The 27354-nt window shown below is 39.8% G+C and overlaps 1 protein-coding gene across 7 annotated transcripts in view; it reads left to right on the forward strand.

Moving 5' to 3' along the window:
• Mgat4a (alpha-1,3-mannosyl-glycoprotein 4-beta-N-acetylglucosaminyltransferase a) overlaps positions 1-27354 on the forward strand; it is a 235277-nt gene that overhangs the window by 82625 nt on the left and 125298 nt on the right. For 6 of the 7 annotated variants that reach the window (XM_070089214.1, XM_070089210.1, XM_070089209.1 and 3 more), the window contains exons 3-6: positions 10459-10596; positions 21389-21574; positions 23150-23283; positions 23886-23932. In XM_070089214.1, the coding sequence (XP_069945315.1) occupies positions 10459-10596; positions 21389-21574; positions 23150-23283; positions 23886-23932 (505 nt within the window). The remainder of the gene's footprint in view (positions 1-10458; positions 10597-21388; positions 21575-23149; positions 23284-23885; positions 23933-27354) is intronic. The other variant, XM_070089213.1, reaches the window with a different exon arrangement.

Raw genomic sequence — 27354 nt, forward strand, 5'->3', positions numbered from 1 at the left:
CTCTCACTCCCTCTCTCTCACTCCCTCTCTCTCACTCCCTCTCTCTCACTCCCTCTCACTCCCTCTCTCTCTCTCACTCCCTCTCTCTCACTCCCTCTCTCTCACTCCCTCTCACTCCCTCTCTCTCACTCCCTCTCTCTCACTCCCTCTCTCTCACTCCCTCTCTCTCACTCCCTCTCTCTCACTCCCTCTCACTCCCTCTCTCTCACTCCCTCTCTCTCACTCCCTCTCTCTCACTCACTCTCTCTCACTCCCTCTCTCTCACTCCCTCTCTCTCACTCCCTCTCTCTCACTCCCTCTCTCTCACTCCCTCTCTCTCACTCCCTCTCTCTCACTCCCTCTCTCTCACTCCCTCTCTCTCACTCCCTCTCACTCCCTCTCTCTCACTCCCTCTCTCACTCCCTCTCTCTCACTCCCTCTCTCTCACTCTCTCTCACTCCCTCTCTCTCACTCCCTCTCTCTCACTCCCTCTCTCTCACTCCCTCTCTCTCACTCCCTCTCTCTCACTCCCTCTCTCTCACTCCCTCTCTCTCACTCCCTCTCACTCTCACTCCCTCTCACTCTCTCTCCCTCTCACTCTCTCTCTCCCTCTCTCTCACTCCCTCTCTCACTCCCTCCCTCTCACTCCCTCTCTCTCACTCCCTCTCTCTACACAATGGTTTTACAGGGTTAAGTTAAGAGTTCCTACCCTTATTTACAAGCTAAGAGCTATTGCTTACCTCAGCTCATTTGAAAGCCCTTTTATTGACGAGACAAATAGGGAATAGGATTAAGTTGGAGCCATCTGTGGGCCACCTATTTCATTTAGCCATCAGACTATTGTAAGTGTTACATGGGTAGGGTTAGTTGGTGCTAGATATAGTGAATTTGGGAAATTTCCAGTAAGGTAGTCACTCGCCTGAGTATTAGAAGTTATGATTTTACTAGCTAGTTTTCATCCTGTAGTAGAGAAGAAATCATTTAGTATGTTGGCTGCATCTGCAGACTGGATAAGGTTCATCTGGTTTAGTTAAGTAAGTAAGTAAGTAAATTTATTCAGGTATACACAATACAGTTACATAGAATTATCATACATAGCAGCATATGTGTAGAGAACCTAGGATAACCCAAAAAAGTCAGACAGAGTGACTTATTTCCGTTGGGGTCCTTTTACCTTATTATTATAATATAAAGGTTATAATATTTTCTTATTATTCTATAATGAAGATAACATCGAGAACCCAGGATCATGGAGAGGGTTTTCCAGATCTTTTTCATCTTTTATTTCATTAAATAAGTTTGCATAATAAAGTTGTTTAAACTTCCTTATTAGATTGGCAAGTACTGACATATATTGTTTGGTCTGATGCTTATATATTAAGCCCAATCTGAACTTTTTTCATATTGATGTTTATTATCAATGGATCTGAGGATGATATTTGGACAATGTCTTTTGTAGTTTTTTCTTTTTTTTTTTTTTAAGAAAAATTCTGACTATTTTGCAACTGTCAGCAACCTCTCTGTTCCAGTGAAGAAGAAGCACTAATCCCATAGAGATTATGTAGTGCCTGAGGGAATGGGAGGCATTCAGGTTTGATCCAAGGAAGGAGAGGGTAGGTCCAATTCCTTGGATTAAGAGCCTTTTTTGAAGGGTGTATACAATGGAATATTGATGCATGCTAACAGCCTCTTTTAATTCAGACAAAACTGCAGACCTTGGATGAAAAGAGAACCCTCACTACTAATATAAGTTCTGTAATGCACCTAAATTATTGGGAACACTTGAATTGCCTTGAACTGTACTCTGGAAAGTAAACAAGAAATATATATCATAATATAAAAAATGTATAATTCTGGAGGGGTCTTTCCCAAACCTGTGCACTGAAATCACTCGCTATAAGTGAAAGAGGTTTGGCAGAAAAAAAAATACCACCAAGAAAAAGCAAGAGTGCAGTGAATATACTCTAAGCAGACTTACAAACATCCCTAGGTGCCTACAGGAGGGAACTTGATAATCTCCTCAAATAAGCTCCTAATCAGTTGAGCTGTGGTGCCTACTTTGGACTGTTGTGGCCAGCACCAACAACCTGATTAATCAGATCATAACCAGGCGGCTTGGGCTGAGATTGGGCTGCTGGAGCACTGACCCCAGAATTATGTATGGTTTACTACAGGTAGCCATGTTCCTAGCCAAGAGCTAATAATAGTTCACAAAAAATTAATGAGCATAATACCTGTCATAAAAAGACTAATGGTGGTCATCTCTGATTGCTCAGTTCCTTTGATGCAATTAAATTTTGCTTCATTTTTTTTGTGTACAGATGTTTCTTAACAGCCTAATATATTATTATAATCAAAAAGAAGCGCTAAGCCACAAGGGCTATACAGCGCCTAATATATTAAATAGCAGAATATAACTTGAGATAAAATGTCAAGCATCACTTGAGATCTTATCTTTCACTTCCTTTCGTCTCATCAACACGTTCAACTGTGTGTCAGTTTATAAGCTCTCACACAGTATTCTAAATTGCCTGTACGTCTCCACGGCTATTTTATATCGCAATAAAAAGTTTTGTTGTTAATTATTATTAATTTACGTAGTTGCTCTTGTGTAATTATTATTAGATTCAGTAATTATCAAAGTCATGTTTAAATAGCTAATTGTTATTAGGGTCAGTAATTATCAAAGTCATGTTTCAATTGAGGCATGACCTTTTGTTTACTGAAAAAAACGAGTTTATGGGTATGGCATATATGCTGCTGCCTCATGTGTGTTGAATTGAAAATAGTAACAACAGCAACTACACACAGATAACTCTGTAACTGTGGTGTCACTCGCAGTAATTAACTATAATAATAATAATATCTTTATTTACTACAAGTACATATACATGGTATACACTGATGTCAGGCCTAGCTGACATCAGTGACATACTACTACAGAAAGCTGCTTGTTATGCAGAGCATTTCAGGCAAATTAGGTCAGTTTTGTCCCAGGATGCAACCCTCACCAGTCAATTAACACCCAGGTACCCATTTTGAACTGATGGGTGAACAGGGAGAGGGACAGCAGGTGTCTTATGGAAACACTTCCCTAATGTTTTCCAGCCATGCTGGAGGAGATTCGAACCCAGGACCTTAGTGTGTGAGCTGAGTGTGCAAGTGATCAAGCTACAGGACACCTTATCATACAACTAACTCTCTAAATCTTGTCACAATTTTTTTTTAACACAGTGGCCATCTCCCACCGAAGCAGGATGACACAAAAAAAGAAGAAACAAAAGTTTTTCTTTTTTTTTTTTTACATGTAGTAATTGTTACAATAACTATACACAACTATGTTGTCACAGAAACACCCAGTGCACACAATTTGGTAATGATACCTGGAGTTTACCTGGAGAGAGTTCCAGGGGTCAACGCCCCCGCGGCTCGGTCTGTGACCAGGCCTCCTGGTGGATCAGAGCCTGATCAACCAGGCTGTTGCTGCTGGCTGCACGCAAACCAACGTACGAGCCACAGCCCGGCTGGTCAGGAACCGACTTTAGGTGCTTGTCCAGTGCCAGCTAAGTAAGTAAGTAAGTAAATTTATTCAGGTATACACAAATACAGTTACATAGAATTATCATACATAGCAGCATATGTGTAGAGAACCTAGGATAACCCAAAAAAGTCAGACAGAGTGACTTATTTCCATTGGGGTCCTTTTACCTTATTATTATAATATAAAGGTTATAATATTTTCTTATTATTCTACAATGAAGATAACATCTTATTATCATACTAAAAAGACTATCTAATACACTAGGGTCATTAAGACTATCTACAATACGAGGGTCATTACTAGGAATAAGGTAAAATTTACACGTATTTTAGCTAAAAAATAGAAAATCATTCCCCTCCCTTTCTGTAGCTACATTCATCAGACACTTTTTGGCAGTCTTCTTGAACTGGTTCATGCTATGGCTGGCTTTGACATGTGCGGGTAGTCTGTTCCATTCCTTTATTGCTGTACAATAAAAGGTGTCTGACGCCTGGCCACTGACTGTGGGTACTACAAAGTTGTGCTCTCTCCCCCTAGTACTATGATTGCTTTGGTTCCCAACCTTGACAAAATTGACAGCAAGATATTCTGGACACTGTTCGTGAGCAATTTTATAAACATGATTTAGCTTCAGTTGTTTTACTCTGTCTTCAACATTCAGCATATCCAACTGCTGTAATTCATCCTGCCCTACATGTTCTCTTGGTCCCAGCCCCAGGATGAATCTTACGATTTTGTTCTGGGTGATTTGCAGTCTATCTTTCAGTTTTTTTGTCAAGGCAGAGTACCATGAAGAGCAAGCGTAATCCATATGGCATTGTATAAGGGCTAGACATAGGGTCCTGCGAGCCTCAGTAGGTAGACACTGTGCTTGTCTATACAGGAACTTCAGTCTGGCATTCGCTTTCTTTACTACACTGTTCCCTATCAATTCTCCTGACATGCATGGGTCAAAGGGGATTCCCAGATATTTTACTGATGAAACCAAAGTGACGGACTCCCCATTACACTGAACATTAAAATTATTTACCCTTCTCAGTTTATGTTTCGTTCCAAAGAGAATGGCTTCAGTTTTACCTAGGTGTAATGATAGTTTGTTGTCTACTAACCATTTGCTGCAGGACTCCAGTTCCAGTGTTAAAACATTAGCAATATCTTGTGGGTCTTTACCTGTCACTAACAGAGCACTGTCATCTGCATACAGTAGGAGTTTGCACTTGACACTGATAGGCATATCATTGACATAACATAAGAATAATAAGGGACCCAGGATACTACCTTGGGGAACTCCACATGTTATCGGCAGGGGTTCTGATTCCGTTTTGTTGATTTTGACTATTTGTCTCCTGTTGCTAAGGTAGGACTTAAACCAGTCTACAGAACCTATACCGATAGCTTGAAGTTTCTTACATAATATATTGTGGTTGACAGTATCGAAGGCCTTTTGCAGGTCTAAGGTTACCATACCTATGAGGTTCCCTTTTGACATTTCAGTTCTCAGGTAATCCATCAGATTAATAAGGGAGGTATTGGTTGAGTAGGATCTTCTAAAGCCTGATTGATAGCTATGGAGAATGCTGTTGTCATTAAGGTACTTAACTACTTGAGAATACACCGCCCTCTCCAGAATTTTAGATATTATACTGAGTATACTAACAGGTCTATAGTTGCTTACATCAGACCTATTATTTTTCTTGAAGATAGGAGTAACTCTGGCCTCCTTGAACCCCTCTGGTACGGTATTAGTGGTTATTGATAGATTTATTATGTAAGCAATAGGGATTGACAGTTCAGAAGCACCATCTTTTAGGAACTTAGACGGGATGTTATCAGGGCCTGTGCTCTTAGTTGGGTTTAACCTGCTTAGTTCTTTTTGAATGAAGTCATGAGATACACTTACTAGTTGACAACTGTTTGGGGTTACCCCTTTATTGGTATAGTATGTTTGAAACTTATCAGAGTCTGTGTTAAAGGTATTTGATGCAGCTGGTAGTTTACTTACTAGTGTTGATGCAACAGATGTGTAGTAGGAATTAAAGCAATTTGCCACCTTAGATGTTTCGTGGCATACCTCATTATCGATAGTGAGTACTATGTTAGACCTATCTACTGGCTTATGGCTATACCCCAACTGTTTTAGTTGTTGCCAGAGCTTTCTGGGGTTATGCTTATACTCTTCAATTTTTGAGCAATAGTGCTTTGCCTTTGCTCCTTTTATAAGTCTCTGTACTCTGTTCCTCACCCTTTGGAATTCATTTAGTGCTGCAATATCCTGTCTGTTTGCTTTAAATCGTTTTAGCAGCTGGTCTCTGAATTTCATATTATCTAATATCTCAGTAGTCATCCAGGGTTCAGTTCTTCGTTTAATCCTAACCTCTTTAACTGGTGCAATATTATCAAGGATGGTAGTGAACATTGTTTTGAATTTTTCCCAGGCATCGTTTACGTCCGTGCAACTTGTTATCTCTGTCCAGTCACAATTGTGTAGCCTATTTACCAGTGTTTCTTTACTGTAGTTTCTAGTTGACCTCATTTTTATTGTCCTGTGTAGGCCTATCCTATCCCTAGTGATTTTCCTGGTGCAGTAAATGATGAAATGATCACTAAGACCTGTGGTAATGACGCCTGACTGACTAATGTTCTCAGCGCGGTTACAAAGTATGTGGTCAATTAAGGTGGCTGAGAACTGTGTGATCCGGGTTGGTGTATTAATTAGTTGGGTGTAGCTATTTAATCCTAGAATTTGCTTATACCTTTTGCATAGCCCGTTATTTTGCTGCTGAAAACAGATATTGAAGTCGCCCAGTATTATTGTCTCGCAATTGTTTTCAACTCCGGACAAGACTCTGGAAAAGTCTTCTAAGAACTGGTCCTGGGTAGGAGGGTGGTAACTAGTTCCTAATAAGATGGGTTTGGTCTTGGGAAGCAGCACTTCAAACCATAGAATCTCCAGTTTATTGTTATTTAAATCAGGTCTTGGGTTGTAAGCTAAGTCATTTCTAATGTAGGCACATACTCCACCACCCTTTCTGTTCCTATCTAAGCGTTTTATATTGTAACCTTCTATTTTGACCTCGTCGTCAGTCACCGTATCATCCAACCAAGATTCAGAGATGGTTATAACTGCCGCCCTAATTTTGTTAGCTAGAATCCTAATCTCTGCCAATTTAGGAAGAAGTGATCTTGCATTGACATGAATAAAGTGAAGGCCTGTTTTCATAAAACAATCATAATCATCAATATATGGCAATGGGTCATTTGTATTAAAATTAGGTAAATCAATGTCATCACTGCTAAAGGGTAACTGTGCCAAAGTGCATTTGTTACACACAAAATGAATTCTGGCACCGTGCTATAATTGTACATACATCCATCATGCACCCACCCCTTACACATTTTACATAAGGTGCCTTTTCTGTTTTTCATGCGTACTTTAGTACAGTGTAAGCACCTGTTTGTTAGTGTTTGAGATAATAATGGCTGTATTGTCTCACATTGACCTATGTATGCATTACATATGGAGTTAAGGTTATCATCCTTAGCTACTAGACCGTCATTATCGCCGTCATTTATCTGTCTGTTTTGCCTCTGCACAATAGTTTGAGGTCCTGGATTAATTTGGATATCACCACTTAAGAGCGCTACAATAAGAGCTGTGTGCCACTGTTTTTGTTTGGGTATGCGGTGTTGCCATACCTTGCGGCGATAGTGAGGTTTACTTTTCTGGTAGGATGGCAACTGTTGGGCTTTTACTGTCCAGGGCGCTGTTACTCCATTCACCTTTTCCAGCCCCCATGACTGATTTCTTTCTTCATGGAATTGAAGAAGAAAGATAAATATAATTATGGCAGCCTGTACCCCCCTAATGCCTGCCATTTTCACTCTTTGCTCCTTTACTCATATACAATAATATTTATTTCTCTTTTCCAGTCCCTAGTACACTTAGTATCTGCTTTAGCAATCACCACTGAATTACTAGTAAAATTTCCTCTTCAAAACCCTCTTCACTGCTCACTTTTCCCTTAACTTCACCCCTTATTACACACTCCCCTTCCCACCTCACTTCACAGTCTGGCTTCACCAATTAACTTCTAACTCCTTTCCATTCTGGTAGACCAGAAAGGTTTAATCAATGGTTTTATCCTTCCAAATCCCCCTCAATTCCGTTTATCGGGGGTTGTGTCGTGTTGTCTCCTGACCTGTTCTGCTGACTCAGCCATTTTTAAAACACTGAGGGGAGTAACGCCACCTACAACCTGACTTTCCTTGAGTTTATAGATATATTTGGCTTTTTCTGCTATGATTCTCTCCCTGTATACTAGTCAGCTGAATATAGGTCAGCTACTAAAACATTAACCTTGACTGTTTAACTATTCACTTCTTTCCCACGACTGGCACTGAGGGATAACCGTCCTATACCTTGGAGTTTTGTACTGTTGATTTGACGATGTCTCCTGTGTTTCCCTCTCGTTAGCACTGGTACAGGTGATATGATGGTGGTACAGATATGATGCTACTGTCAACAGATGAACGTCAGTAAAGATGAGAATTTCACTTCGCTAGTTGTACGTCTGGCAGTAGCTGCTGTTTGGATACCGGTCAGCCATGTTTAAAGGCTCAATTCTTTCCCTCGTTTGGCACTGAAGAAAAAAGTCCTACAGACCTGTCATTTCCTTGGAGATTTAGTTGAGATTTAGGTCAGGTGAGTGGAGTGGCAGACAGGGGTCTGTTGGTAATCCCCCTTATGTATGCTGGGAGGCAGTTGAACAGTCTCGGGCCCCTGACACTTATTGTATGGTCTCTTAACGTCCTAGTGACACCCCTGCTTTTCATTGGGGGGATGTTGCATCGTCTGCCAAGTCTTTTGCTTTCGTAGTGAGTGATTTTTGTGTGCAAGTTCGGTACTAGTCCCTCTAGGATCTTCCAGGTGTATATAATCATGTATCTCTCCCGCCTGCATTCCAGGGAATACAGTTTTAGGAACCTCCAGCGCTCCCAGTAATTGAGGTGTTTTATCTCCATTATGCGCGCCGTGAAGGTTCTCTGTACATTTTCTAGGTCAGCAATTTCACCTGCCTTGAAAGATGCTGTTAGTGTGCAGCAATATTCCAGCCTAGATAGAACAAGTGACCTGAAGAGTGTCATCATGGGCTTGGCATCCCTAGTTTTGAAGGTTCTCATTATCCATCCTGTCATTTTTCTAGCAGATGCGATTAATACAATGTTATGGTCCTTGAAGGTGAGATCCTCCGACATGATCACTCCCAGGTCTTTGACGTTGGTGTTTCGCTCTATTTTGTGGCCAGAATTTGTTTTGTACTCTGATGAAGATTTAATTTCCTCGTGTTTACCATATCTGAGTAATTGAAATTTCTCATCGTTGAACTTCATATTGTTTTCTGCAGCCCACTGAAAGATTTGGTTGATGTCCGCCTGGAGCCTTGCAGTGTCTGCAATGGAAGACACTGTCATGCAGATTCGGGTGTCATCTGCAAAGGAAGACACGGTGCTGTGGCTGACATCCTTGTCTATGTCGGATATGAGGATGAGGAACAAGATGGGAGCGAGTACTGTGCCTTGTGGAACAGAGCTTTTCACCGTAGCTGCCTCGGACTTTACTCTGTTGACGACTACTCTCTGTGTTTCCTGTTATTCCTTTAGCACGCATTTTGTGCTCTATTACGCTATGGTCACACCTGTCGAAGGCTTTTGCAAAGTCTGTATATATTACATCTGCATTCTTTTTATCTTCTAGTGCATTTAGGACCTTGTCGTAGTGATCCAATAGTTGAGACAGACAGGAGCGACCTGTTCTAAACCCATGTTGCCCTGGGTTGTGTAACTGATGGGTTTCTAGATGGGTGGTGATCTTGCTTCTTAGGACCCTTTCAAAGATTTTTATGATATGGGATGTTAGTGCTATCGGTCTGTAGTTCTTTGCTGTTGCTTTACTGCCCCCTTTGTGGAGTGGGGCTATGTCTGTTGTTTTTAGTAACTGTGGGATGACCCCTGTGTCCATGCTCCCTCTCCATAGGATGGAAAAGGCTCGTGATAGGGGCTTCTTGCAGTTCTTGATGAACACAGAGTTCCATGAGTCTGGCCCTGGGGCAGAGTGCATGGGCATGTCATTTATCGCCTGTTCGAAGTCATTTGGCATCAGGATAACATCGGATAGGCTTGTGTTAACCAAATTTTGTGGCTCTCATAAAAAATTCATTTTGATCTTCGACTCTCAGTCTGGTTAGCGGCTTGCTAAAAACTGAGTCATATTGGGACTTGAGTAGCTCACTCATTTCCTTGCTGTCATCTGTGTAGGACACATCTTGTTTAAGTAGGGGCCCAATACTGGATGTTGTTCTCGACTTTGATTTGGCATAGGAGAAGAAATACTTTGGGTTTCTTTCGATTTCATTTATGGCTTTTAGTTCTTCCCGCGATTCCTGACTCCTATAAGATTCCTTTAGCTTGAGTTCGATGCTTGCTATTTCACTGACCAGTGTCTCCCTACGCATTTCAGATATATTGACCTCTTTTAGCCGCTCTGTTATTCTTTTCCATCGCCTGTAAAGGGAGCGCCTGTCCCTTTCTATTTTACATCTACTCCTCCTCTTTCTTAGAGGAATAAGCCTTGTGCATACATCGAGTGCCACCAAGTTAATCTGTTCTAGGCATAAGTTTGGGTCTGTGTTGCTTAGTATATCTTCCCAGCTTATATCGGTTAGGACTTGGTTTACTTGGTCCCACTTTATGTTTTTGTTATTGAAGTTGAATTTGGTGAATGCTCCCTCGTGACTAGTCTCATAGTAGCCAATTGATGAAATAAAAGAAAATTGGTAATGATATAAAAAATTTAATGCCAGAAACCATATATATTTAAAGAATTAAATAAACAATTGACGATATTGGTACATAAATGATATAAATGCATGTTTGTGCAGACCTAAGTGGAGAGCAGGCACTAGTGCAGAGGATGGCAGAACTACGTGAGCGACTACACCACGCTGAGATGCTCAACCAGGAGCGTCTCCAAGATGTTATTCTCCTTTCTAAGAAGTTCAACTTGATTGTGCGGCCAGGTAACTTAGTCATACAGAGGTAACACTCATACATATAGCTAACTCCTAGTCATACAGACAGATAACAGACATAAACTCAAATAACTCAGTCATACTAACAGTAATGAAGAATTTTCTGAGCCAGCATGTAAAAGAAACAAGAGTGTGGTAGGGGGAGAGGAATAAATGAGACTAAATCTGGCCTTCACACTTATGGAGAACCAATAGGAGCCAGTGATCATGTGGTACTAAATTTTGAGTACCTGGTGGAAAGGGGAATGGAGAAAGAAATTAAGAGAAAATGGGACTACAGAAGGGAGGAACTAATGATAGCATGATCAATTTTCTGAATGAAGTAAAATGGGAAATGGAACTAGAGGGCAAAATTGTACAGGAAAGAATGGAGGTATGTAATAGACTCAGTGCCAAGGGGCAAAGGAAAGATTCATACCAAGCATGAAGACAAGGGATAGGAAAATAGTGCCAGTTTTTTAATCAGGAATGTAGAGGGGCCAAGGAGAGGAGTAAGAGGGCTTGAAAGAAATATAGAGCAAATCAAACTGCAGAAAACCAAGAAACAAGTAGGAGAGCTAGAAATTAATATGCAAGAAGAAAAAGGGAAGCTGGTACAATTTGAAAATGTTAGTGTTAAAGGTTACAACAGAACCTTAGTTACTCCATAAGTACATAAGAAAAAAAAAAGATAGACTATGAAGGACCAAGTGATAAGGCTGAAGGGGAAAGGAATGCTGGCAGAAAAATATTGCAGAGTGCTTAGCAATAGATTCAAAGAGGTCTTCATGAAAGATTGTGGAGAGCTACCAGAAGGCACTGTAGTCAGAACAGATCAAGGAGTCTAGACAGCACCAATACAGTATAAGAAAGGATAAGACTACTAAATGAACAAAACAAAACAATTTTAATTTTTTGTGAAGGTTACAATGTGTGATTACATTTTATAAAGTGTTCAGTACAAGGAAAGTCACTAACATGCCAGAGCATTTTGGGCAGACTGATCCTGATGCTTACAGACTACTTAAAATTAGAAAGGTTAGAAGTGATAAATTTTAATTATTCATTATTTATCTTATTAGCACATTGAGGTAGCTAAAGTTTTATAATTAATAAGATTTACAAGAGTGATGTAACACATAACAGTATTACAATTAGTACAATTTGCAGTGATGCAGCAGTACAATTTTAAGTATGTATTAATTCTTTAATTAAGTGGTCATACTTTTCATGGGATTTTTTGAGTTGTTTCAAACTGATTAAATGATTTAGCATAATGTTGGTATAGTTAATTTTGGGAAATGAGATGACTTTTTAAGTATAGCCCTAAATTGATTTGTAGGCAGGGTACCTTTTACTGATTCACGCAGTGAATTCCAGATCTTAGGGCCCTTTATGTGCATTACATTTTTGCATAGGGTGAGACAGACACGAGGTATGTCAAAGAGTGTTTTGTGCCTGTGTTCTGTTGTAGCTATCAAGGAGATGTTTGAGAGGAGAGTTTATATTGGAGTTTAATATTCTGTATATATAGTAGGCACAATAATATGAGTGTGTATTTTGTATATTAAGTAAGTTCAAGTTCTTGAAGAGTGGTGGAGTGTGTTGTCTGGTGCACAAGTTGGTGATCATCCACATAGCAGCTTTTTGTTGGGTTATTAAAGGTTTAGAGTGATTGGCTGTGGTCGATTCTCAAGCACAAATACCATAAGTGAGGTAAAGATAGATTAGAGAGTGGTATAGTGTAAGTAGTGTCATTTGGGGTACATAGTACCATATCTTAGAAAGGATGCTTACCGTTTTGGATACTTTATTGGATATATGTTGAATGTGGGACTGAAATTTAAGATTGCAGTCAAGGTGAAAACCTAGAAATTTGCCCTTGGTGTGTTTTGAAATGGGGAGCCATTAATCAATATGTTAAGTTGGATACTTGAAGCTCTGTTGCCAAACAACATGAAGTAGGTTTTGTTTACATTGAGAGTAAGTTTATTGGTTGTCATCCATATAGATATCTTTTCTAGCTCATCGTTTACAGTGTCTCTAAGTATAGTCGGGCTTGAGTGAGAGAAGACATTAGTAGTGTCATTTGCGAATAGAACCAGCTTAAGGAGTTGGGATGTGTTGAGGAGGTCATTGGTGTAAATAAGAAATAGTAGTGGGCCAAGGACACTACCCTGTGGCACTCAAATACAAATACAAATGTTTATTAGGACACGATACATAGTTGTACAAGGTATTATAGTAGTTGGGTGTACATGTCAAAAGCCCCTTGTATGCAGAGCATTATGGGCAGGCTTAAAATTAACTTAAGATTATCTAAGCTATAATAGATTTAATGGTAACAGTTACGGTAAACAATTTACAATATCAAGTACAGTTGAGTATTTTAAACATTGAAATTTGAACATTTCAATTTTGAAGCATTATAGTTTTACAATTTTGAAACATTACAGTCAATAATATAACAAAATGATCAATTTACTATATGTAGTCGTACAATTTATGAATCAGATCTAATCAAATCAAATCAATGATCTGTAGTGCAGTAACAGTTCATATGGTCATTAGATGAGTTATAGTGCTTTCAAGAGAATGGATTATTCTATTAGGTAATGTTATAAAAACATAGTTTGATAAGGTTTCTCTAATTATACAACTAGGTTATACATTTATGAAATATAAATTATTCAGTATTTGCATTAGATTAGATATGAGAATTTATTGATCTTTGAGCATTTATTTATGGGGTCTTAAGGCTAGGGGAGTAACACAGTGAGTAATGATATTTTGAGGCAGTAGAAAGTAATTTGCTAACTATGTAGGTAAAGTTAAATTAAGTACTGTGTATTTAGTTTTGGGTGAGTAGGTGGTTTTTAAGAAGTCTTGAATTGATATACAGACAGTGTTTCTTTGGTAATCACTAGTAATGAATTCCAAATTTTTGGGCCTTTTATGTGCATTAAGTTTTTACATAGTGTGAGATGGACACGGGGAACATCAAAGAGTGATCTGTGTTTTGTATTACGGTCGTGTGTTCTGTTAAGATTGGTAAGGAGAAGTTTGAGGGGAGGGTTTATATCTGAGTTTAGTGTTCCATGTATGTAGTAGGCACAATAATAAGTATGGATGTTTTGTATGGTGAGTAAGTTTAGAGTTTTGTATATTGGTGGAGTGTGCTGTCTGGAGTGGGAATTTGTTATTCTGACTGCAGCCTTTTGCTGGGTAATTAATGGTCTGAGACGATTTATTGTTGTTGAGCCCCATGCACAGATTCCGTAGGTGAGATAGGGGTAAATAAGTGAATGATACAGGGAAAGGAGAGCTGATTGTGGAACATAGTACATACTGTATCTTCAATAGTATGCCTACAGACTTGGAGACTTTCTTCGAAATTTGTTGTTCATGTGTCTGAAATTTGAGGCTATTATCAAGGTGGATTCCTAAGAATTTTCCCTCTGTGAGTTTTGTGATAGGTGTTCCATTTATCATTATGTTAAGGGGAACATTTGTAGCTCTGTTCCCAAACTGAATGAAATAGGTTTTGTCAATATTGAGAGTAAGCTTGTTAATCATTATCCAGGTAGATATTTTCTGTAATTCAGTATTTACAGTATTGGCTAGTATGTCTGGGCTTGGGTGAGAGAAGACGTATATAGTGTCATCTTCAAATAGTATGGGTTTGAGTAGTCGAGATGCATTTGGTAGGTAGTTTATGTAAATGAGAATGAGAAGTGGGCCAAGGACACTTCCCTGTAGGACACCGACTGTAATTGGTTGTGTGGAAGAGTTAGCTCCATTTGTGTACACATACTGGCTTCTGTTGCTAAGGTATGACTTTAGGTAGTTGAGGGAGTGCCCTATTATACCATAATGTGATAATTTTATGTGCAACAAATCATAGTCAACTGTATCAAAAGCTTTATGTAGATAAATGAAGATTCCCAATGGGACTTCTTTTTTCTTGAGTGCAGTGTATATTAGTTCTAGCATGTGCGAAATAGCATCATTCATGTTTTTATTAGGCCTGAACCCAAACTGACAGGGGTTGAGTATGTTGTGGGAGATGAGGTAGGAATAGATCTGCCTATGAATTAATTTTTCAAAGATTTTAGAGAGAAGGGGTAAGTTAGATATTGGCCTATAGCTATTCAGGTCTGTTTGATCTCCTCCTTTATGTATTGGCTGAGTAGTGGAGGTAACACCATTTATGTAGACATACTGGTGTCTATTGCTAAGATAAGATTTTAGGTAATCAAGGGAATGTCCTCTGACCCTGTAATGCTCTAGTTGTAGGTGCATGAGATTGTGGTCCACTGTATCAAATGCTTTCCATAGGTTTATGAAGAGCCCCATTCATTCATACTTTCTTTTTTGGCCTAAACCCAAACTGAATGGTTTCAAACGGATTCGTTGGACAATAAAGCAGACAAGCAGACTGTAAACGGATGGGGTTGTAGGCGCCCTTATCAAACACAAACAACAAATATAAATCAGGAACATACACGGTAAGCTGTCCAATATACAAGTACAGTTAGAAATAGAAATACAAATAGCTAGAGCTTCATTTAAGGAGGTTATTAATAGAGTATTCAAGAGGTTGCTAGTAGAATTACAGTAAATCAACTATTCAAATCATTATGAAGCTCTGTATAGTCTGCAGTCAATCAAACAAACGGGCTTCCACATGGATAAATTGTCATTTTTGTGGAAATTGGTGTCACGCCCCTTGTGCAGATATCCAAGAACTAGCTACAAGCAGTATTAAAACAGGGAAGTGTTTTTGGGTATGCCCAAATGAGGAAAATCTGTGGACTAAAATCACAAGGGTATTAAAAGAGGACAACATCAAAGCTGCTTTCATAGACAACCTGGAAGCTTTCTACAACAGATGGGAACATAAAAAGTCTGGGCTGAATGGTACTGCCCTTGATACTGGCCATGTAGTCAGAAACTGTAAGGCTGGAGGTGATGTCCTGGTAGTCAGTAAATGTGGGGCTGATAGTGCTGTCCTGGGAGACAGTAATGGTGAAGCTGGAGGTGCTGTCCTGGGAGACAGTAATGGTGAAGCTGGAGGTGCTGTCCTGGGAGACAGTAATGGTGAAGCTGGAGATTTTGTCCAGGTAGTCGGGAATTATACGCAGGAAGGAATACGATAAGATAAAACCAATATTGCAAACTAGAAATACCACAGGAAATAGCAAACAAGAGGACTCCACTAGCAATAGTGAGGATATATTACCAAAAACAACTGGTGGGAGCTCCATTGTTGATGCTAGGGAGGATAGGAATAAGACAGGGAAACATGCATCAACAGGGAATACAGTCACAGAAACCCAAGGCAAACGGAAACCAAGCCTGTGCACATACTATGCACTTGGTATCTGCAGACATGGGAAATCTGGAAAAACAGACGGGACGTGCAACTATGACCACCCTAGAAAATGTCATGCCCATATGACAACAGGAAAATGCAAACTCCCTTCCTGTAAGCTTTTTCACCCTGAAATGTGTACCTCTTCAGTACAGGAAAGACTGTGCTATAACTTAAATTGCCAGGCACACCATCTAAAGGGTACAAAAAGATACAAAACATCCAGGCCATGGGAAAACCTGGGTAGCCACAGCCACTCAAGAGGGAGAGGTTTTTTAGTGCCAGGAAGGAAAAAAAACTGGCAGGAAATGGCAGAAATCGTACACCAAATCCAGTCATTCCTGGAGTGGAACCACAGTCGATGGCCTCCACTTCAAACCAACAGATACAGATACTAATGCCGGAAAAAAATCCCCCCCCCAGTACCAACAATACCACCAGTCCGATGACATTCTTCTTTGCAAATATACAGGGTCTAAAGCCAGCAACAAACAACAAAATACCTTTCATCCGTGGACTGCTTGCAGAGGCAAAGGCAATGTTCGTGGCTTTCACTGAAACCCACATAAAAGATCACTTGGACAACGAAATATGGATCCCAGGTTACAACCTATACAGATGTGACAGAGTGAACAGGCAAAAGGGGGGGGGGGGGTTGGCCTGTACATTGCAGAGTTACTTGTTTGCACAGAACTGCTAAATGCCTCAAATGATGTAGTGGAAGTTTTAGCAGTAAAGGTCGAGAACCAAAACCTAGTCATTGTGGTAGTCTACAAGCCTCCGGATGCAACATCCCAGCATTTCCAGGAACAGCTGTTAAGAATTGACCACTGTCTGGAAAATCTTCCAGCTCCTGCACCCAACATCTTGCTCCAGGGGGATTTCAACTTAAGGCACCTAAAATGGAGGAATATAGCAAATAATATTGTTGCAGTAATAACACCAGGAGGCAGCTCTGATGAAAACTCACACTCAAACGAGCTTTTAAATCTCTGCACAAAATTCAATTTAAACCAGCAAATAATAGAGCCTACTAGACTGGAGAATACACTAGACCTCATCTTCACTAACAATGATGATCTGATAAGAAATGTCACCATATCAAAAACAGTATACTCAGATCACAACATAATTGAGGTTCAGACATATATGCGTGGAGCCCCAGACCGACATAATGAGACTAGTCACGAGGGAGCATTCACCAAATTCAACTTCAATAACAAAAACATAAAGTGGGACCAAGTAAACCAAGTCCTAACCGATATAAGCTGGGAAGATATACTAAGCAACACAGACCCCAACTTATGCCTAGAACAGATTAACTTGGTGGCACTCGATGTATGCACAAGGCTTATTCCTCTAAGAAAAAGGAGGAGTAGATGTAAAATAGAAAGAGACAGGCGCTCCCTTTACAGGCGATGGAAAAGAATAACAGAGCAGCTAAAAGAGGTCAATATATCTGAAATGCGTAGGGAGACATTGGTCAGAGAAATAGCAAATATCGAACTTAAGCTAAAGGAATCTTATAGGAGTCAGGAATCGCGGGAAGAACTAAAAGCCATAAATGAAATCGAAAGAAACCCAAAGTATTTCTTCTATGTCAAATCAAAGTCGAGAACAACATCCAGTATTGGGCCCCTACTTAAACAAGATGGGTCCTACACAGATGACAGCAAGGAAATGAGTGAGCTACTCAAGTCCCAATATGACTCAGTTTTTAGCAAGCCGCTAACCAGACTGAGAGTCGAAGATCAAAATGAATTTTTTATGAGAGCCACAAAATTTGGTTAACACAAGCCTATCCGATGTTATCCTGACGCCAAATGACTTCGAACAGGCGATAAATGACATGCCATGTACTCTGCCCCAGGGCCAGACTCATGGAACTCCGTGTTCATCAAGAACTGCAAGAAGCCCCTATCACGAGCCTTTTCCATCCTATGGAGAGGGAGCATGGACACGGGGGTCGTCCCACAGTTACTAAAAACAACAGACATAGCCCCACTCCACAAAGGGGGCAGTAAAGCAACAGCAAAGAACTACAGACTGATAGCACTAACATCCCATATCATAAAAATTTTTGAAAGGGTCCTAAGAAGCAAGATCACCACCCATCTAGAAACCCATCAGTTACACAACCCAGGGCAACATGGGTTTAGAACAGGTCACTCCTGTCTGTCTCAACTATTGGATCACTACGACAAGGTCCTAAATGCACTAGAAGATAAAAAGAATGCAGATGTAATATATACAGACTTTGCAAAAGCCTTCGACAAGTGTGACCATGGCGTAATAGCGCACGAAATGCGTGCTAAAGAAATAACAGGAAAAGTCGGTCGATGGATCTATAATTTCCTCACTAACAGAACACAGAGAGTAGTCGTCAACAGAGTAAAGTCCGAGGCAGCTACGGTGAAAAGCTCTGTTCCACAAGGCACAGTACTCGCTCCCATCTTGTTCCTCATCCTCATATCCGACATAGACAAGGATGTCAGCCACAGCACCATGTCTTCCTTTGCAGATGACACCCGAATCTGCATGACACTGCAAGGCTCCAGGCAGACATCAACCGAATCTTTCAGTGGGTTGCAGAAAACAATATGAAGTTCAACGATGAGAAATTTCAATTACTCAGATATGGTAAACACGAGGAAATTAAATCTTCATCAGAGTACAAAACAAATTCTGGCCACAAAATAGAGCGAAACACCAACGTCAAAGACCTGGGAGTGATCATGTCGGAGGATCTCACCTTCAAGGACCATAACATTGTACATATCAATCGCATCTGCTAGATAAATGACAGGATGGATAATGAGAACCTTCAAAACTAGGGAGGCCAAGCCCATGATGACACTCTTCAGGTCACTTGTTCTATCTAGGCTGGAATATTGCTGCACACTAACAGCACCTTTCAAGGCAGGTGAAATTGCTGACCTAGAAAATGTACAGAGAACCTTCACGGCGCGCATAACGGAGATAAAACACCTCAATTACTGGGAGCGCTGGAGGTTCCTAAAACTGTATTCCCTGGAACGCAGGCGGGAGAGATACATGATTATATACACCTGGAAAATCCTAGAGGGACTAGTACCGAACTTGCACACAAAAATCACTCACTACGAAAGCAAAAGACTTGGCAGACGATGCAACATCCCCCCAATGAAAAGCAGGGGTGTCACTAGCACGTTAAGAGACCATACAATAAGTGTCAGGGGCCCAAGACTGTTCAACTGCCTCCCAGCATACATAAGGGGGATTACCAACAGACCCCTGGCAGTCTTCAAGCTGGCACTGGACAAGCACGTAAAGTCGGTTCCTGACCAGCCGGGCTGTGGCTTGTACGTTGGTTTGCGTGCAGCCAGCAGCAACAGCCTGGTTGATCAGGCTCTGATCCACCAGGAGGCCTGGTCACAGACCGGGCCGTGGGGGCATTGACCCCCGGAACTCTCTCCAGGTAAACTCCAGGTAAAGGAATTGAACCAGATAATATGTTCCATGAATGCTGAGAGAATGGGTAGAAAGACTGTGGCCCAATAGCAAAGATATTCAATCAGTCTCTCCAATTAGGACAACTGCCAGACAAGTGGAAAAAGTCAAATGTAATCTGCATATATAAAAGGAGGACAGAGGAGGCACTGAAATACAGTCCAGTTCCAGAGAAGATAATAAGGAAAAGGCTATTGGGGCACTTGGAAAGATTCTTTGCAGAAAACCAGCATGGATTTAGGGATGGAAAATCCTGTATAACTGATCTGCTTGAATTCCATGAAAGTCAGAGACAAAACAAGAGAGACAAGGTTAAGTGGATTAAAAAAAAAAGGTATTTGATACAGTACCACACCAGAGATTAGTCCAGAAATTAGAGGAACAGAGAGAGCTAAAAAGCAGTGTTCCAATAGCTCAAGGGCACCTGAATAACCAGGTAGAGAGTAACAATAAGAGATGAAACATTAGAAGAGAAGAGAGTAATGAGTGGGAGTTGAGCAAGGATCAGTAATAGGACCACTACTATTCCTAATACACATGAATGACCTACCAGAAGGGATTGAATCTTGTTACTGTTTGCTGATATAAAACTGATGAGAAGAATAAGAGTGAGAAAGGATTGTGATAAAGGGTAGGGAGACCTGAATTGATTGCATATATGGTACAAAAAGAAACTGGATCACTACCTCCATAGTGGCAGATTGACCCAACTGTGATGGGTTTGTGGGCTCAAGAGCCACCAACAGTAGCAGCCTGGTTAACCAACAGGTTAGTAAGTCACAGTTAAATAAGGGTAAAAATAGGTGACTTTCTTATTTCAGTCCAAAGAAATTCATGGTAATGTGAATTTGAGGTGAGGCAGACTGGACACAACATACAGCATGGGCAGTGAGAAGCTGTAAATATCAAAGCATGAAAAGGACTTGAGAGTAAATATAACACCTAGCATATTGTTATAATTACACATAAAATGTATAAAAATTAGCAGCATATCCATGATCAGCAAACTTGAGAGCAGCATTCAAAAACTTTAACAAAGAATTCTATAGGACTTTACATATGACATATGTTAGGCTAATCATTGAGTACATGTTCCCAGGATGGAACCAGCACTTAGTCAAGCACATGAAGAAACATGAAAAGGTCCTTGGGTTTGCTATCAGACTAGTACCTGGAGGAGGAGAGTTGAAAGGACCTGAACCTTACCACCTTAGAAGAAAGAAGGAAAAGGAAAGACATTATATAACATAAAAATCCTAATAGGAATTGATAGTGCAGATAAGGACAGATTGTTTAAATTAAGAGAACCAAGATCAAGGAAACACTGGTAGAAACTAAAGACACAGATGAGCTGCGGGGATGTAAGGAAATGTTTAAGCCTCAGGGTGCTTGAGAAGTGGAATGACTTGGATGAGGCAGCTTCAAGAGCAGATATGATAAGACTCAAAAGGCTATAAATTAGTGATTCCAAACAAAGAATAGTAGTACAGGATGCAGGGCCAAGAGTTGAGTCTCTAATAAATTGGTGAAGTAACCAAAACATACACTACACACAGGCATACATTTGAAAGTATAATCTGCAATATTAGTTTGTTTTATTATGCATCTTGTGCCCATCCTGTGGGTGGTAGGCTCTTCATACCTAGATTAAGATTACAGAGGTACACAGTGGGTCCAGGGATTGGGTCTCAACATTCTGTTAACTGAGCAAGTTAGTTATAATGAGCTCTTTTATAGAAAAAATGGATTTGGTCACAAAAATAATAACTTACGAGACTTCACAACTAATGCACAGTCCTGAACTATTACCAAAGCAATACCAAAATATCTAGTGATTATTTCCAGTTTGTAGACTACTTCTGAAGAATTGTAGCTACAGTATTGTAGCAAATTTTTCTGAATTAAGAGACCATAATAGAAGACCTCTTGTGGCTGCAGATTCAGAGAGTGGCAACTTAACAGAGTTCCGGGCATCACTGTCACAGGAGACTAGAGATCTACTGGCCAACCTGAGCCACACATCAGACATGCACCTGCCCTCCATCTACAGTTACCTGCCCCACCTTCTTCACTCTCACGCTGCCACCACCCCTGCCTTCAAACTCTCCAAGGAACGTCACTCTGGTAAGTCTCTGCCTTTCCTCTCTTCCTATCCTCCTCCACCTATATCATACGCTTCTTAGAGGCATACGCTTTTGTCATTTCACTAGGCCTATCTTGCATCTGAAGGTCAATGTGAGAGGGAATCTATTTTAGGCAGTTCTGTCTACCACACCTGTCCAGCTTCTGACATGAACATGTAATAATTGTGCCTCTGGGAGTTGAGAGCATTTATGGATGATAGAGACACTTGGATTCAGATTATTTATCTCACTATGATTCAATGTTTGTATAGAGATGGGTGATATTTAGGTGCACATTCAGAAAGCCCCTATAGTATGTAAAGCATTTCAGGCAAACTTAAGCTTATTTTAAGATATATGAAAATATTACATACAGAAGTAAAATTCTTTATAATAACAATAGTAATAATAATAAAAATAATATTTTTATTTCTACAAGTACATGTACAAGGTGTACAGGCCTAGCTGACATGAATGTTATACTACTATATAGAAAGCCACTTGTTATGCTGAACATTTCAGGCAAATTAGGTCAGTTTTGTCCCAGGATGCGACCCACACCAGTTGACTAACACCTAGGTACCCATTTTATACTGATGGGTGAACAGGGACAACTGGTGTCTTATGGAAACACATCCCTGATGTTTTCCAGCCATACTGGAGATTTGAACTCAAAACCTCAGTGTGTGAGCTGAGTGCACTAGTGATCGAGCTATGGAACACCTTTGATGGTTGGTCGGTAGCATCCTCATTTCACACACTGAAAGTCCAAGATTTATCCTCGGCATATATTGCATGTACTATAATAATCAATATAAAGTTGCAAAAGTAACAGGTTATATTGACTTGATTTAGGATATTTCATCAACTATGAAAGCTCCTAGTATATGTGAACCTAGCTTTGTGTTATCAAATGGTCAAGTAGTTGAGCAAAACAGAAGTGACCTACTTTTAACCTATGTTCTGCTGGGTTGTGTAAATATTGTGATTGTGTGTTTAGAAATAGTTACTCTTGGCACTCAACTAGAGTAGGGCTATATCAGTTCTTTTTATAGTATGTGAGATGTCACTTATGTCTAGATTCTCCATAGGATATTCAAAGCCTGACAAAAAATGAAACAGGGTATACCTGGAGGGAGTTTCAGGGGTCAGTGCCCCCACAACCCAGTCTGGGACCAGACTTTGCAGTGGATCATGACCTGATCAACCAGGCTTTTACTGCTGGCTGCATGCAAACCGACGTATGAACCACAGCTTGGTTAGTTGGGAACTGACTTTAGGTGTCTGTCCATTGCCTTCTTGAAGACAGCCAGTTGAACATTCTTAGGCCCCTAACACTTATTAAAAATGCCTCTCCTAAATGTACCAAGATATGTGTTGAGACTTTTCATATTATAGTAAATAGCACTCTGTGGCATGTAATATCCAGTTTAGTGTGCTATATGTATGATTCAAATTAAATTTTGTATTGATGGAATATAAAAGCATAGTGCTTGTAACATCAGTGAGGATTTTGCAGATTCAGCTTGCTTTCTTTAGTTTTTAACAGTGGCATTTGTATGTTTGTTTTGCACAGCAACAATGGTGCTAGGAGTGCCCACAGTAAAGCGACAAGTGCAGAGCTACCTCATGACAACACTCAGGAACCTCATTGACTCCATGTCCATCGAAGAGATGGATGAATGCATTATTGTCGTCTTTGTTGCTGAAGCAAGTCCTTATTTATTTCAAGTTTTTATTTAAATGTATTACATTTACTTTGAAATATAAATCATCATAAGATTAGATACAATAAAGAACAGTACTATATAACATAAAATTTTGTCATAGAATTTTTCTTGTAAATTCTGTATAATACAGTTGCTTTAAGTAGTGAAAATTATGATAACTAACTTTAGCCATATTCAGCTGTAACTTTTTTTCAGCAGTAGCCATATACAACAACTGACCATTTATTAGAAAATGTTATTTTATAAACTGAAGATTATCAATAGTCTCATGAACTTGTACTGAAATGTCTTCATTAATCAGGAATTTTACTAAAGCTAATAAAGCAAATAGTATATCCTAACTTTGACAGAATAATGTGAAGTGCATTATTTTAATTGTTAAAAATAAACCTGTTCTGTAATAGATTTATTACTGTCATTAATAACATTAAATTCAGCTGTTGATTTTATATTCATATAATTTGACCAGTATGTAGTGTTTATTTAAATTAATCTTTGCTATTATTTTTTTAGCCATTTAGTATACTGTATATCAATACATAGGCAGACAGTACTAATAATGTTCACTGTATTCATTTCTAGTGGGATTTGGACTATGTCCGCCAAGTTGCCTCACAGATTGAGAGAAAGTAAGTGCTGCATGGTACATTTAAAGTATATCTTCATGGGTTGTTCTAAGATGCTTATGTTAACTGCAAAATTTCTTCTTAGTTTATACATATTGGATATTTGCAGTTAGTTAAGAGATCTCCCTATTAATTTTTTTTTTTTTTTTTTTTTTTACAAGTTGGCCGTTTCCCACCGAGGTAGGGTGACCCAAATAGAAAGAAAAAATCCCCAAAAAGAAAATACTTTCATCATCATTCAACACTTTCACCTCACTCATACATAATCACTGTTTTTGCAGAGGTGCCCAGAACACAACAGTTTAGAAGCATATATGTATAAGGATACACAACATATCCCTCCAAACTGCCAATATCCCAAACTCCTCCTTTAAAGTGCAGGCATTGTACTTCCCATTTCCAGTACTCGAGTCCAGCTATATAAAATAACCGGTTTCCCTGAATCCCATCACTAAGTATATTTACTGTATTTATCATTACTGTATGGTGCTCCCCATAATTTCATAAATGATTCCTCAAGTTTAGTTAAAAGTAACTTCAACTTTGCAAGTTTATACAAAAATGAAAGACAAAATACTATAGAGAAAATAGAAACTGCTTCATAGTCTTTAACCCTCTTACTGTTTTGGTCGTATATATACGTCTTACGAGCCACCGTGTTTGACGTATATATACTCATAAATTCTAGCGGCTTCAAATCAAGCAGGAGAAACCTGTTAGGCCCACATGTGAGAGAATGGGTCTGTGTGGTCAGTGTGCACCATATAAAAAAAATCCTGCAGCACGCAGTGCATAATGAGAAAAAAAACTCCGATCTTTTATTAATTAAAATGCCAATTTTGTGGTCTATTTTTGTATAGTATTTATGGTTGTATTCACGATTTCTTGGTCTCATGGATTAGAAGTGATCAAGGTCCCAGGACCGAAACGTTTTCTAATAAATATGTTATAGTGTTTGCTTACGTGTCTTTCTAAACCAATGTTGTGATAGAAACACAGGCCTTATCTCTAGGCTTTATTGAACATAGAATCTTCATAGTACTTCTGCAACAACAAAATATAATGACTAGTACATCTAATAATGGCTTCTACAGGGATGGTGATGTCTTGCATATGTCAAGAGAAAAGTTATAACTACAGGCCACATATTTAAACTCACCATGTAATCTGCATGACTAATGTATATATAAATAGAGGAGGAGAGAATCACACACCATGTGTTGGCGCCCATGACACACACCAAACTGTTGTTGTTGTTAAGGGCCCCAAGAGGTGGTGCAGTACTATCCTGCTGCTGCTCCCCACAGGACCAGTATCATTACAACCAACTTGTCGGTATTTATTACCAAGGTTTATACCACTAAATAATTTACATCACGCTTTTTCACTATTTCCAGGGGGCCTTCGTACCTTCGTACATCGCTGTTGGGCCGTGCGGACGTGCTGCGCAGTAGCTCCTGATTGAGTTGGCTTTTGCGCAGTGTTGACGTGTACTTGGCTCTGTGAAGACCTGTTTGCGCGCTCTCTAGAATTGAAGCAAGATGCCCTCCATCGAGCAACTTTACCAACAGCTTAAGGAAGAATTGAGGATGGCGAATATGGAAATTCGGCGACTGACCGAGGAAAACAAAAAGATTCGTAGTAGTCCTCCTGTTTTGAGTCCTCAGGTCAAGAAGGGAAACTGGTCAGTGGCTGGACAGCAGGGAAAGAAGTTGACGATCAAGAAGACAAATGGAAAGGTAGAAACGATGAAGAAGAAAGAGACTGCCGTGGAAACTGTTGTGGAAACATCTAATACATTCTCAGTGCTACCCGACGAATGTGAGTCGACTACTGGGAACGTCACGACGAATGACACCAAGGAAGGTACGAATATTGTTGTTGTTGGGGATAGCCAAGTTAGGTATATGGATAGGGCGTTCTGCTTGAAGGACAGGAGTAGGAGACAGAGAGTTTGCTTTCCTGGGGCTGGGATGAAGGATATTGTTAGCCGTCTGGATGACATCATGAGAGGTAATGGGAGTAATCCTATTATCTGTCTCAGTGCTGGAGGCAACGATGTTGGCAGACGTAGGAGTGAAGACCTGATTAGCAGGTATAGGTCAGCAATAGAAATAATTAGGAGTAAGGGTGGGAACCCTCTATGTGGTATTTTGCCAAGGAGGGGAGTTGGAAATGAATGGTTGTCCAGGGCAATTGGTGTCAATTGCTGGCTGGACAAATACTGTAAGGAAAATGTGGTAACATTCAATGACAACTGGGACCTCTTCCATGGCAGAAATGACATGTATGCCAGGGATGGGGTTCACTTATCTAGGTGTGGGGTGGGAGCACTGGCAACTGCAGTGGAGGGAGCAGTTAGGACTTTAAACTAGGAGTAGTTAGTGGTATGGGTTTTGGCAGGAAAACAGTGAAGTCCCAGTGTAGTAATATTACGAGTTCTAGGGGAACTAGTAATAATAAGAATGAGGTAGATATTGAAAAGCCAGGGACCTTGGGTGATAAGGACAGTAATAGGTTTAGTAGAAAAATAGAAATGAGCAGGAAGGGTAAAGAGAAAGGAGAGTCTTTCAATGTTTATTATGCTAATTGCCGTAGTGCTAGGAATAAGATGGACGAGTTGAGATTAGTTGCTAGTGCAGGTAACATTGATGTATTTGCCTTAACTGAGACGTGGTTTAATTCAAAAAAGTCGGGACATGCCTGCGGAATGTCATATTCAGGGTTTTAAATTGTTCCAAGAAGATAGTATTGGGAAGGGGGGGGGGTGGCACTGTATGTCCGAGATCGCTTGAACTGTTGCATAAAAACGGGTATTAAGTCTGAAGTAACACATACAGAGTCTGTTTGGATAGAATTTTCAGAGGGGCATGAAAAACTGATTTTAGGAGTGATATACCGTCCCCCAAACTTAGATAGGGACCAAGGGAAACTACTATGGGAGGAAATTGTTAAGGCCACAAGGCACGATAATGTAGTAATTCTAGGAGACTTTAACTTTAGTCATGTTGATTGGAATTTCTTGACTGGGAATTTAGAATCATACGACTTCTTAGAAGTATTTCAGGATTGTTTTTTGAAGCAGTTTGTGACAGAACCTACAAGGGGAAATAACCTGCTTGACTTAGTTATGGCAAACAATGAATCCCTTGTTAATAATTTAGAAATTTCAGAGGAACTGGGTGCTAGCGACCACAAATCAATTACATTTAGCATTGAATGGAAATATGATTGTAGCGATAACTCAGTAACAGTCCCAGATTTTCGCTTAGCAGATTACGATGGGCTTAGAGAACACTTATCATCTGTTGACTGGGGTAACGAAGAGAGCTATCAATATGACAGTTTCCTGAACACTTTACATGCTGCTCAAAGAGCGTTTATCCCATATAAAGAAATTAGATCAAATAGAAATGACCCAAAAT

Source organism: Cherax quadricarinatus, chromosome 27 (assembly GCF_038502225.1).
Source record: "Cherax quadricarinatus isolate ZL_2023a chromosome 27, ASM3850222v1, whole genome shotgun sequence".
Lineage (NCBI taxonomy): Eukaryota > Metazoa > Arthropoda > Malacostraca > Decapoda > Parastacidae > Cherax > Cherax quadricarinatus.